This window comes from Aureobasidium namibiae (assembly GCF_000721765.1).
Source record: "Aureobasidium namibiae CBS 147.97 unplaced genomic scaffold scaffold_16, whole genome shotgun sequence".
NCBI lineage: Eukaryota > Fungi > Ascomycota > Dothideomycetes > Dothideales > Saccotheciaceae > Aureobasidium > Aureobasidium namibiae.
The window spans coordinates 488174-501274 of NW_013581193.1; the positions used below are offsets into that span (position 1 = coordinate 488174).

Genomic DNA, 13101 nt, shown 5'->3' on the forward strand with positions numbered 1-13101 from the left:
CTATAGTAATCTTAACCGACGCCTTGATCCATTCCTCGTTTCAGCAAGGCCTGTCAGACGACCCCACTGCATTCATCCTGGAGGCAAGCGTGCGTCTCGAACGGTCCGACCAGCCATCAGTGTATCAACTTCTTCCGCCATGCCAACGCTTGGAGGAGACAAGCAATATAGCTGCAGCGTGACAGGAAGCCAAACGAACTCAAGACAAGTATATAAAACCTCGAGGTAATCCCCAGACAAGAGTTCTTCTTTGCTCGTCCATCACCACTCTCTCTTTTCCATACAAGATGCATTTCTCTTCGCTCATTGCTCCCGTCTTTGCCCTTCTGGGTGCCGTGTCTGCCAACTCGCTCGCTGGTCGTGCGGCCCAGCTCACTCAGGTCCAGAACTTTGGCGACAACCCCAGTGGAACTGGCATGTACATCTATGTACCTACCAAGCTTGCTGCTAAGCCTCCGATCATCGTTGCCATTCACTACTGCACTGGTACTGCCCAGGCTTACTACCAGGGCTCTCCCTACGCCAAGCTGGCTGACCAGAAGGGTTTCATCGTCATCTATCCTTCTTCTCCCCACGTCAGTGATACCTGGTGCGAAACATAGATATGTATATATGCTGACAACAGGATCAGAGCGGAACTTGCTGGGATGTCTCTTCGCAGAAGTCCTTGAAGCACAATGGAGGTGGTGACAGCAACGCCATTGCCAACATGGTCACCTACGCCCTCAAGAAGTACAACGGTGATGCCAGCAAGGTCTTTGTTACCGGCTCCAGCTCTGGTGCCATGATGACCGTGAGTTCTCCATATCCCATGCTTTCGATCACATGAAGACATGTCATTCTCGAATATTGCAGACCACTGACATGACACAGAACGTCATGGCCGCTACCTACCCTGAACTCTTCGCTGCCGCCACCGCCTACTCCGGCGTCCCCGCCGGCTGCTTCGTCTCTTCCTCCGGTGCCGTCGATGCCTGGAACTCCACCTGCGCTCAAGGCAACGTCGACCAATCCGCCGCCTACTGGACCAACGTCGTCAAGGGAATGTACCCCGGCTACAGCGGTTCCCGTCCCCGCTTCCAAGTCTACCACGGCAGCATTGACACCACTCTTCGCCCCAACAACTACAGAGAGAGTGTCAAGGAGTGGACAGGTGTTTTCGGCTACGATGCTACCAAGCCTCAGACTGTCAAGAACAACTTCCCTGCTAATGGATACACTACTGATATCTGGGGTGTTGATTCAACCAACCCTCTGGGCAAGGTTCAGGGTATCTATGCTTTGAACGTTGGACACACTGTTCCTATCAATGGGTATGTCGATGTTATTTTTGGTGTGCTTCAATTGCTGACATCATCGCAGTGCCCAAGACATGGCTTGGTTCGGTCTTTAAGTAGCCACTGATCGAGAGAAGTTCTCTTCGGAGAGGTCTTCGTGATAGGGGCACGTCAGGATCCGAGCGGGAGAACGACTGTGAGTGGTGTTGAGTCCGTAGTTGCTCTGGAAGCAGATTATGTTCAATCCAATCCAATCCGAATATGTTTGAAGCAGACGTGCTTCTGGACGCGGCTTCCTTGACCTCCTTGACCTCCTTCCGCATCCCAAACTTCTCTCGCCAAGTCGTCGACAAGTGGAAAAAACATTTCGAATCGTGACTTCCTGGTTTCTCACATATTAACGCACCTCCGTAGACTTCCGCAACACCTTTCACTTCCAATCAGAGTCCGTGCTCAACCCCGAGTCTCTCACAAACCCCACGGGTCGCTCCCAGTTCGTCTAAGCATACCAATGGACATTCAATGTATGCCTGAGCAGCAGCGAACTCGCCAGATACATGAAGCACGGTCATACATAAAGGGGCTTGAGCTCACTCAGTTTGTCGAACGCAAAGCTAAACAACCGGGTCGATGATCCGAAGAATCTATGAACCCCTTGCTCGGACTCCCGACCCACGGTCTCTACTTGTAAAGCTCGATGAAGTACGACCGCATGTAGGGATACACCAACACATGAAGACACATTGATCTGTATAGTTTCTCCCCCTTGATAACAAACAGCAAAGCCGTGTTGATTGAAACGACTCACGGAGCTTTGCGAATCTACTTGTAGGGCTCTCGGGATGACAGTCTTTCGTATATGCTGACACACTCTTGTGGCAAGTCTCAAGTACATTGTCATCACCAAACGGCGAAGCTATCGATAAACTAATGATTTGTGGAACAGCTTCATCGATTGTGACCCAAAAAGCCCCTGAATTTCTGTTTCGCGTTATCGACCACCTGTCTCTACTTGCAGACTTCGATGAAGAGCAGCCGCATATGGAAATACGGCAACAGGCATACATTTGACCTCCAAGTCTCCTCTCGCACGACCAGTAAGCAAAGTATCGGTGACTCTTGCCATACACGTACCCTGTGGACCTATGTGGAGGGAATGGTGATACGCCGATCGTTTGCGTGCCTAATCTCGCGTGATACTCCGAACAGATAGACATTGCCAGGTGGCAAGGAGTGGAGACAACAATGGTTGATTGTATACCCTTCCCTATATAATGCCACTAGATGTTCTACTAGATCTGCCGCACGAGGTTAACATACTAATGCTCATCCATCAGCTTGTCAGTGATACTCAACAGCAATCCCTTGATCATATGATTCAAGATATCTATGACCAATTTGGAGCAGAACAATCTTAGAGGACCCCTCTTCCATGGAATTCCAGATTGTCTATCACATGCTACTAACTCTGACGATCAAAGCTGTTTTGCACGATTGACGTCGCATACTCATATGGCCGAAATTCGCAATCGTTGGAATCGTTTCCTGGTACGATACTGATATATCGATCTGGCCACGTCTTCTTCAACTGTTACTACCAATATTATTCTCCCATTCCTTCCTCGTTCTCGCCCGAGTGACCACGGGCTGAAGGATGTGAATCCACGGCCACACCGACACCATACGCCGTCAAAGTATCGATGTGGAGCAGACGTGAGTGATCAGGTCAGTGTTCCTTCCTCATTCTCTCATCTCTCCGGCGACTATTCAACCTTACATCTTCCCAATCAACTATCCTCACTTAGCAACCTCACTCTGACCATATTTGCATAGAAACACATTCCAGGGCAGGACATACACAGACCTACTCTCCTGCTCTAAGCTATAGAATGCCGTGAGTAGTTTTATGCTTTGACGAAGTCGCGAAGAGGCAGCAACAGCCCTGCACCACATCTTGCGTATAGAGGTATTCGAACCTATACTAGATTACTTGAGTCCAGAGCAAACGTGTACTCGAGTCATCAGGCCCCATATCCCTTCCTCCACTTGACCATCTCTCTACATCGATTTAATCAAACTACATCTTCTCGAGGACTCCTCCCACTCGAGCTTTCGCACGGAAACACGACTCTCCATGGGAAGGATACCCTGAACCTGCCATTCTCCGGTTGCAACAGTACTGTTCCAAAGAGTCTCTTCATCAATGATCCAGATTTGAAGCCAAGACGTTCTTTTTCCATGCCAGCCTGAAACAGAAGATCTATATCTTGACACCTGTCGGGCGTCCTTCTAGATGCGATTTCGGTGCTTCTAACCAAGCATTGATACTGTTTGAGATTTACTTCGTGGCTCAAGTGTGCTCCAGTTGGCCTTGAAGGAATCAGGACATGGAATCTGCTTTGACGTGGACAATAAAACAACAATCACTCTGCAATACAATCACATACGGAGTAAAGTAGAGTAGTCGAAGTAAGGAAATGGGTATTTTGAAACTCTCTACTCACAGCCACCTGCTACCTGCCCATCGTCAAGAACATCTATGCAGCAGCAGCAACAGGCACAGCTCTAGGTTTCCTTGCAAACAATCCCACCACAGCATTGAACATCTCGCTAACAGGCATAAGCGCAATGTTATCTCTGTCAAACACTTGAGCCAATTGCTCAGGTCTGACAACCGGCTTGTCGGCTTCCTCGTCGTTCTCAATCAGATAGACATCAGCAGCTGGTTGCTCCTCTGACATCTCTGCATCTTCCAAGATCTCAGGGGCAGGTGCCGAGCTGGGTACAGCAGATGTGGCAATAGTGGAGGCAGCGTTGGCACCAGAGCGCTTGCCACGACGTGTGGTGCGGACGCCTGTGAGAGAGGGAGCGGCGGCGCGGGGAATAAGAGTGAACACTTCAGCAGCAGTGGTCAACATCTTGTAGCCTCTTCTACCCTTGACAGCCAACACAGCTGATGCAGGATATGGCAGCGACTGGTTGAATTGAGGCGCCGAACTTGTGGGGCTGAAGATTTGCACACGAGAGGCACCGCCCTTTGACTTCGTTGAAACAGCAAAGGTCTTGTCATCAAGGTTCGTGGTGAGGATGGAGGTGCCGAAGCGTGCTGCACGTTCGAGGTTGATGCAGTAGAGCTGAACTTCGTCAACGATGTCCCAGACTGCGATGGTTTGGTCGGCGAGGACAATGAGATGGCGATCGAGGAAGGCGAGAGCGCGGACGATACCGGTGAAGAACCCGGAGCGCGCTTGCTCAGCGGCACCATCTATTGCGTTGATGAAGTGCACAGTGGGAGTTTCGGTGACGTGCTCGAAAGCTTGAGAGACAGCTAGAGTGGAACCGTCTTCAGAATATGCAAGTGCGGCGCCTGTAGGAGGAGGGAGAAGGCTCGATGAGTCTGAAATCTCAGCCAGCTCGACACTGCGGTCTAGAGGGATGGAGTGTCGGCATGACCAGTCAACGAGGCCTTCAGCCTTGCTACCACGAACGACAATACCGTTGCGAAGGCGAGTCTTGGGCTTCCAGACACGAACACAGCTGTCCTCGCCAACACTTGCGAATCCGACCTCGACAGGATCAGCAACAAGATTTAGAATTCTGCCAGGCTGAGAATCAGCGCCCAACTGATGAGGGCTGTCGACTCTCGTTTCCAAGGCCCAGAGATTGCGTTCAGCATCCCAGCGCCAGATCTTGAGGTAGACTTCACGACGGAACTGACGTTGCTCGTCATTCGAAGCCTTGTCAGCAGCCAAGTGTTCAACATCAGGGTAAGGAGGAGACCAGGTTTCAGCTGTGGCGAGCCATTGGCCGTCGTGGCTGACTTGCAGGAAAGAAACATCAGGGACCTTGATACGATTGCCTTCGGGGCCCTTGTTGTAGTCGGTTACCATGTTTCGCGTCAAGGCTTGACGAGAGATGTGACGGTCGTTGGAAATATCGTAGGTTTGTAGGAAAGGTCGGGGAGCGGCTGATGCAGTGTGTTGAGAAGACTCGTTGGTCGAAGCAGGTACAGACAACAGGAGCTGATCAGGAGAGATGGGGTTTAGAGTGGCGGCAGCGGCACGCAAGAAGCCCTTCTCGGTGTCGATTTGAGCAGCAGTGTTCTTGTCAACACATGACTGGGCCTGCAGTCCGGCGAAGTTTGCGGTGGGCTTGAGTTCAGTGGTGGAAAGAACCATGACCGAGTTATCGGCGAGTTGGATAGCATATGATGTACCGTTAGGCGAAACAGTAAGACGCTCAATCTCAGCAGTCAAATGGGGAAGAAACTGCTTCTTGCCGGTCGACAGCTGCCAGAGCACGAGAACAGTTTCTCTTCCACCAGAAATAAGATACGTGCCGTCCTTGGACCATTTGACAGTGGCAACAGCCTCGCGGTGCCAATGAAGGGTGCGAGGAGTCAAGGACTCGGCAGATTTGTCCGAGGGGTACACGTTTTCGTAGAGGAAAATTTCACCAGAGACGTTTCCAACAGCAACCGAGAGGTTTTCCGTCTTTGCCTTCTTCTTTGACTCGCTGGACTCGATTCTGCACTCGAGACTCGTCACGCCGGCGGAGACAGTGATTTCGACAAAGTCATAGCGAGGCGAGTTCTCTGAAGCAATGCGTTTGCCGATAACCAGCTTCGTCGAGGTAGCAGCGACAATAAATTGGCCCTCAATGCGGAGATGGCTGAGGGCGTCCTTGGATGTGTAGACAGAGCGGCCTCCAGCAACAATGTTCCAGTCCTCGTCATTGTGGCAGATGGCGAACAGAGCGTCTTGTGAAGCATCCTCTGACGGTGTGACGATCAAGGCAGAGACGGCCCCCTCAAATTTGATGTCATCGTCTACGGGAGAACCAGTAATCCAGTTCCAGCGCTGAACACGACCTGTTGATGAAGCAATGTACAGATCCTCCTCGTCGGCGAATGAGACGGCGAAAGCAGTGGCGGAGCGATCGGGACCAGGCAGCTTTCTCTCGACCAGCGATGTGGCAATTGACAGGACCTCGATTTCTCGGCCGTTCGAGGCAAAGATGCAGCTGTGAAGTGTTAGAAAGTGCTAGGAGAGAGCATGGCGGAGTCTAACATACCTCTCGTCCTGGGCAAAGATGGGGTCGTGCAGGACGAATCTTCCACCCAGAGGCTTGGACAGAGTCCAGGGCGACTTTCCGTCGACTCTTGCTTGTGGCTTATCGACGACCTGGCCCTGGTCTACAGCAACGCGATCTGCGCCCTTTCTTCTAGAGGCATCACGACCTCGCCTCGCCTTCTTTCCTTGTGCTGGAGTGGTGGCTACCTGTAGCGCATTGTTGTCTGTTGAGCCAGCGGTTTGCGGGAGAATGACAGTCGGCGTGCTGACAGAGCCGAGAATCTGGGTCTTTGGTGTCGACTTTGGTGTTTGCGTCTTGACAGGCCTGGGAGTGGTTGTGGTTGTGGTTGTGTGCTGGTTCAGGTGGTCGCTCTTCTGGCGCTTGGGCAAAGCAGCAGCATCACGCACCGAGCGCTTTCTCTTTAATTGTGTATCGGACATGGTTGCAACTTCCAAGGTTTGTGTTTCGCTGCTTCCGGCCACTTCAGAAAAAAGTTGGTTGAACCCTCGTCGGCATCGCGGGCTCCAGAAATTCCTTGAGCGCGGAGAAATTGCTTGGCGCCACTTTTTGCGATCAACTGTCGACTTTGCGACTGGAGGCCGCTCTTGAACCACCATCGCTGTCGCCCTCGATCATCGCAAACAAGTCGCTCCTTTTACACAACTCCCAATACCAAGCGCATCCATACCACACACAAGATGATCATCCCCATCCGCTGTTTCTCCTGCGGCAAGGTCAGTGCACGACGCTCACCTCTCTCTCGCAATGCGCTGACTTGAGGACAAGGTTGTCGCCGACCTCTGGGAGCGCTACATGGCTCTGCTGGACGAGGGCATGCCCGATGGGTGAGTCTGCGACCCTATGCGATCAGTCACACAGCATTCTGACAGAGCCACAACAGTGACGCCATGGACAAGCTCGGCCTGACACGCTACTGCTGTCGCCGTATGCTCATGACCCACGTCGACCTGATCGAGAAGCTGCTCCGGTACGCCATCCTCTGCCTCTTCTCAGCGTCCTTTCCACTGACACGTCTCATCAGTTACAACCCCAACGAGCGCGACATCATCAGACAGCGCGTCTAGACACCTCTCTCACACACAAACCATACCTCTTTTGCATACAACAATCCGGCGTTCTTGGGCATATTCCTTCAAAGCATGGAGTTCTGGGTGGTCCTTCTTTTCGAGAAAGGGGTGGACGGATGACTAGTTGAACAAGTCAGAAAAGTTGATGGAGGATGAAACATCACGAAGAACAAAAATGAGCTTGCAAAAGGATCGACAAAAGCCTGCAGCTGAACAAAGACAACCAACTCGAAACACCCCTCCCACTTTCACAGCCTGCCAATCCTGATCTTGGCCATTGGAATCTTCTGGCTTTCCGCAACACTTTCCTTTCTGCGCTTTCTGAAATGCACATGCACATGCAAGCCTCTTGATTATTGCTTATGGGTCAGTAGCCTTACCTTGAACTTTCGCTATCACAGCTGCGTTCGCTCAGGTCATACCCAAGACATTGTGCTTACAGGGCTATCCACTACATCAAACAGTCCACTGTTGCACTTCACGCACGACAAGCAATGTTGGGCAACCATCTCCTCATTTGTTCGAGAACGTATGCATTGTCATTCAGTCATGGGACAAAAAAGTGCTTGTGCAATCTGCAAAGAACTCGAAACGAAAACTAATAACAATGGATGCCGCTGTTCAGTGCTCGCCTCGCTCACGCATAAAAGTATGACAAAGCAATTCAAGATATGCTCAAGTCGTTCACCATATCGTACAATGTGAAACCCGTAAAACGCCATGCATGCATAAACCGCTCAGATCAGATGAATGCCATACCACGAAAACAAAGGTGCAAGGGAGAAGAAGGGAGCAGAATGTTGTCGGGGGTCCCGAGGTGGGTCATGTCCAGAAAGTGACAACCAGAAGGTAAGTGTAATAGAAGGTTGTTGTGGGTGAAGAGTGGGCCGTATGAAGGATTGGGTAAGTGTGTGAGAAGGTGATCAACAGCATCGTCCCTTTCTGACGTTAGTATTATCCTCACTCTCGCCAGCCTCGGATGCATAGCTGACTGCACCGGGCGTATTGGGAAAGCCTAGCCAGCTGCGTCGCTTGTCGCCATGTCCAACGCGGAAGCTGCCTGTGCCACCATTTGGGAGGTCGAAGTAGCTTGGGCCGCCCTCAGTGAAAGGAGTGCGTCCCATGGTCGCTGCGATGGTGCGCTGTTGGTCAAGTCTGCGCTGGTGCTGGTCGACGAGCTTGCGGGTGATGACGCGGAACATTTCTTCTATGCCCTCGCCATCTTTTGCGCTGATCTCGTGGCAGCAGTCCCATATGTGCTCTTGACCCCAGAAGCCACTGCTGCGGTTGCTGTGTGGTGAGGCCATGGCGGCAAGGTTGTTGTTGCTAGGAGGCGAGCTGTGCATGGCGCTTGAAGGACGAGCGCTACCAGCGACGACTTGATCTGGGTAGAGCTGCTCTGCGACATAGCCGATGCAGCGCTCAAAGGGCACTTCACGTTTGGACGGGTCTTCGGCGACGACATCACTCTTGGTGCCGACAACATGGACGATCAAGTCCTCAGTGTCACCCCAGCCAGCCTTGTCCCTCAGCTCCCGCAGCCATACGCCCATCTCGTCGAAGCTCTTCCTGCTCGTGATATCATAGCATAGCACGGCGGCATGTGCACCGCGATAGTATAGCTTGCTGATGCTGCGGAAGCGTTCCTGGCCGGCGGTATCCCAGATCTGGAGGCGTATGTCCGTGTCGGTTTCGGGATCGTGGACGCGGGTGGTCAAAAAGGAAGCGCCAACGGTCGAGGGAGTGCTGGGAGGGAGAAAGGTCGAGTGGACAAAACGGTGGACCAGCGAGGTCTTGCCCACATTTTGAGAACCGAGCACGACCAGCTTAGCCTCTAGCGAAGTCGTGGGCGCTGACATGACTCGTGGGATTAGAAAAACAGTATAACAAGAAGGAAGGTGACCAATAGGGAGTGTGAAAGTGTCGCTAACTTGATAGGCGACAGAGTCCGAGTTGAGCCGGTGCGCGTGCGACAAGCAAGGTCGTTTGTGGCCCTGCTGAACACTTTGACCGCAGGCGCAGTGTGTTGTCCCGGGTGATTGCCTGTGGGGGGTTGTGGTGAGCCTAGAAGCAGCAGGCGAGCGCCAGCAACATTTGACAAGCGGCCATTGCCCAAAGCGTCGCCTGTAGAAGGGAAAGAGAGCGGACTGGAAAAGGAGTCCGTTGTAGAATGAGAGAGAGGGTGTTTCAGGGACCTGGAGTTGTCTGTTGATGTTGTTCCTGCCTGTTTAGGTTACTGCCGATTTCCGACCTCCGCCGGCCGAAGCTTAGACATCAGACACACTTTGACACCGCTTTTGACACCTGCCGTACCACTTCATCTGCATCTCTCGTCCATCTTGACATGTTTGACATGTCTGAATGTACAAACATCACCTGGCAGTCCCCAGACATCGTGTCTGACATGCTCATCATTCGTATCAAGAGATGATATCCTACACCATCTAGCCCGAGCATCTGCGTCTCCACAATCCTGAATCTCGCTATCGCGAAACGTCTTTATTCATGTCCTGCGTATGAGCCGGTGGGCCACAAACGCTCGCCTGTATTCACACGCCCTCGGCCCAGCTCGCCGCGAACCCTCCTGTCACCTGTCAACATCTGACACGTACGGCGTCAAACACTACAAGACAGCAACACCTCGAGCTTTTCGTCCTCCAGTATGGCCTCCTGAGACACTACACATTCTAGTGATCAACTGCGTTCATGATGGAGTATCCTACTCGGTTTGTATCTTCTGGTCGGAGCACACCCCGAGAAGCCTTGTACATATGCAGCTACGCACGTAATCAGCTGCTCTAGATCAAGGACTTCGTTGTCCGGTCCTTATTACAGTGGGTCGGAGAATATCCGAGCGAAGCCACCCACAAACGCAGGCTTCTGCCAATCGTGTCAGGCATAGAAAAGACAATGAGATCAACTTCCTACAGCATACTCGAGGATCAATCGAGATCATCACAATGCAACCACAAAGACCAGGAAGCAGCACTTGTAGAAAGAAACAAGCGCTTCTATTGGAACCTCGGACTTTCTGGAAACGGCGTCATCAGGTATCAAGTAGCTTGTGGTTCGCCGTTGGCTACATCCACTTGATCCAACGTTCATGTCAAGAGCCTCATCGATCTATACAGCTTGAGCGTCGGATATCCTCGGATTGTCTCTCCTTTCACCAATTCACACTGACTGCGTAAAATGTATCTTCTGTTCCAGAACATGCATCCAGGTTCTAGTCATGACGCCAGCTGATATTCCAGGGACTCGTTGCTATCATGGCGTATCACTCGGTGGGGAAGGATCATTGAAGTGTCTCTGGTTCTTGACGGCCATAGGATCCTCCTGCCGTTGCTTTACTATCTCGCTTGACCCGTTCTCTTCTTTGAGTCAGTATCTGTTGCTGTGTAGACGAGTCTAGCTCCACTAAGCTACGCTTCTACGCAAAAATGGCAAGTCATGGTACCCCATGGTGATGATGCCGTTGAAGTGTTTCAAAACTTGGATCTCGCCGCCTTCAAGTTCTCGAGGCTGGGTGAGAGTGCTGTACTTGCCTCGAGGTTGGTTTTGCATTTGACTTAGCACTGATCGTGATGCTTTCGCGAGGCCTGTCGCGCTGCCTTTTCGTCCTCCAGTCTTGATTGTAACGACCTATTACCTACTAATACACTGATCTTGCAGCTGTGGGCGCACTCGACATGCGCTTCCAGGGTGTCGCCTTAACAGGCGGCCTTATTCTATCATCCCTGTCTGGTGCTGCTTCTCAGGATACGATCGTTCAGTCAGTCAGCGATCATGCCCACCCATCTGTTCGCAGGCGTTCAGAAGTCGAAGCATCCGTTGCTAGGAAAGATTCCGTGTTTGGAGTACTCAAGAAGCTCGTACCTGTCGTGGACATCCCAGTGCCATTTCGCTTCAACATTAATCGGATCCCAGACAAGAATCCGCAAAGAGATAACGGTGACCAGTCCTCGCGATCTTCTGCCGACCAAGACCTTGAGGAGCATATTCTGGATGATCGACTCGTGGCGTCTAGATCTTCGACTTCGAAAACAATGGTGTTCCCTCGTCGCGCATTGTCTACAGTGACCCGTCTGTCACAACAGTCAACCAGCAAGAGCTCATCAAAGACGAGTAGTACTGCACGGGTGACGAGTAGTGGACGGATCGTGAAGACATCTACCACGACTGTTTCTGTTACACGAGGAGCGCCTCTTTCGAAGTCGACAAGTCAGAAAGCATTCTCGAGCTCGAAACGATCAACATCTTCCGTGAAGGTGGTCAGCACTCCAAGCAAGGCTTCGACTTCGTCACGACTCACCAAACCAATTCGTGGCTCTAAAATCACGAGTAAATTTGCTCCAAGCTCGGCAGGGAGATCGACTAGCTCTAAATCAAGCAGTCCTATAACTCGTGCCTCCACTTCCGAAAATCGAGCATCTACGTCAACAAGAGTGCTTACGAGCTCTATCAACAAGTTTTCGACTGCGACCGAAAAGAGTTCTAGTTCTAAGAAGGTACTCTCCAGCTCTGGCGACAAGATCTCCAGCACTAAACCGTCAATTGCGACGAAATTTGCTTCCACATCGAGTATCAAGATCTCTACTTCTACTGGGAGAGGTTTTAGCTCTGCGACAAAGGTCTCTGGATCCGTACACAGCGCGTCTAGCTCTACGAAGGAAGTTTCTGGCTCTACCAACAAGGCTTCCAGCTCCGCGCGACTTCTTTCTAGCGCCACAAAGGTTCTACCAAGTTCAAGTGGAATGACGAGTGGGGCGAGCTCGATCAAGAGTAGCTCCATCAGCAGCACATCTCGCGCATCAACGAATGGGAATGTCTCTAGTTCATCAAGCAAAACTAGCTCTCCGTCTCAAGTATCTTCTTACCCCACGACCAGATCAACCTTGACAAATCATTCTTCAGCGTCCATCAAGACATCAAGTGCTGTCCGCGGATCTGTCTCCAAGGCCTCTTCGGCGTCCGCGAAATCTTCAAGTGTTGCGCGTGGTTCCGCTTTGACTGAATCATTCATTGGAGAACATTCGACTTCTAGCACTAGCAGCCTGTCAGCAACGACATTGTTCCCCTCGGTTGCTTCTTCAAATTCTCCAGGAACATCATCCAGGACCACGACTTCCTTGAGTACGCGAAGATGTAGAGGCATGTTGTCTTGTCCTCCTGAGGATCCCACAGAAACCCTATCACCTGTGGCCGGACCATCATCCATGCAGACATCAGCGCTGTCCCCCACCACCTCATCATTCACAGAAACACTGATTTTGAGCGCGGGTCTAGGATCAAGTCACATTCAGTCTGCCCCGACACAATCACCAATTTCATCCGCAATTGCTGGTGACGATACGTCGCATCAGTCCGACTTGATCAACCCTATACGAGGACAGCTTCCGTCGAAACTGAGTACCTTGTCGGCTCCAACAATATACTTGCCCTCATCTCACACTACTGATGTGGGTTCGGGGCCATATCAAATCCAGTCGACGACTACAGTAACCGTACCACAGACCAGCAGCTCTGGTACTACCGCACCTCATGCTACGGCTATATCATTGCCAGAATTTTCATCATCGGTCAAGGTTTCGGCAGTTCGTGGTCAGCTGCCTCCTTCTCGCATCTCATCAAGTACATCATTGATGTCCACTCAAGTCGCATCG

At 51.6% G+C, this 13101-nt stretch overlaps 4 protein-coding genes across 4 annotated transcripts; 2 read left to right on the top strand and 2 right to left on the bottom strand.

Annotated features, from left to right (window-relative positions):
• Positions 1–287: 287 nt before the first annotated feature.
• On the top strand, positions 288–1393 carry M436DRAFT_53689 (alpha/beta-hydrolase; the record flags this gene model as incomplete). The annotated part of the gene is made up of 4 exons (XM_013569123.1): positions 288–575; positions 632–793; positions 874–1313; positions 1363–1393. The coding sequence occupies 4 exons, from the start codon at positions 288–290 to the stop codon at positions 1391–1393; spliced, it is 921 nt and encodes a 306-aa protein (XP_013424577.1).
• Positions 1394–3814: 2421 nt separating this feature from the next.
• M436DRAFT_53446 (WD40 repeat-like protein) lies at positions 3815–6790 on the bottom strand (the record flags this gene model as incomplete). The annotated part of the gene is made up of 2 exons (XM_013569078.1): positions 3815–6299; positions 6351–6790. The coding sequence occupies 2 exons, from the start codon at positions 6788–6790 to the stop codon at positions 3815–3817; spliced, it is 2925 nt and encodes a 974-aa protein (XP_013424532.1).
• Positions 6791–7048: 258 nt separating this feature from the next.
• On the top strand, positions 7049–7435 carry M436DRAFT_53318 (DNA-directed RNA polymerases N/8 kDa subunit superfamily; the record flags this gene model as incomplete). Its single annotated transcript, XM_013569054.1, has 4 exons — positions 7049–7084; positions 7137–7195; positions 7252–7338; positions 7393–7435. The coding sequence occupies 4 exons, from the start codon at positions 7049–7051 to the stop codon at positions 7433–7435; spliced, it is 225 nt and encodes a 74-aa protein (XP_013424508.1).
• A 926-nt stretch (positions 7436–8361) lies between these two features.
• On the bottom strand, positions 8362–9297 carry M436DRAFT_84598 (ras-domain-containing protein; the record flags this gene model as incomplete). Its single annotated transcript, XM_013569273.1, has 1 exon — positions 8362–9297. One exon carries the CDS (start codon positions 9295–9297, stop codon positions 8362–8364), a length of 936 nt encoding a protein of 311 aa, XP_013424727.1.
• Positions 9298–13101: the final 3804 nt, after the last annotated feature.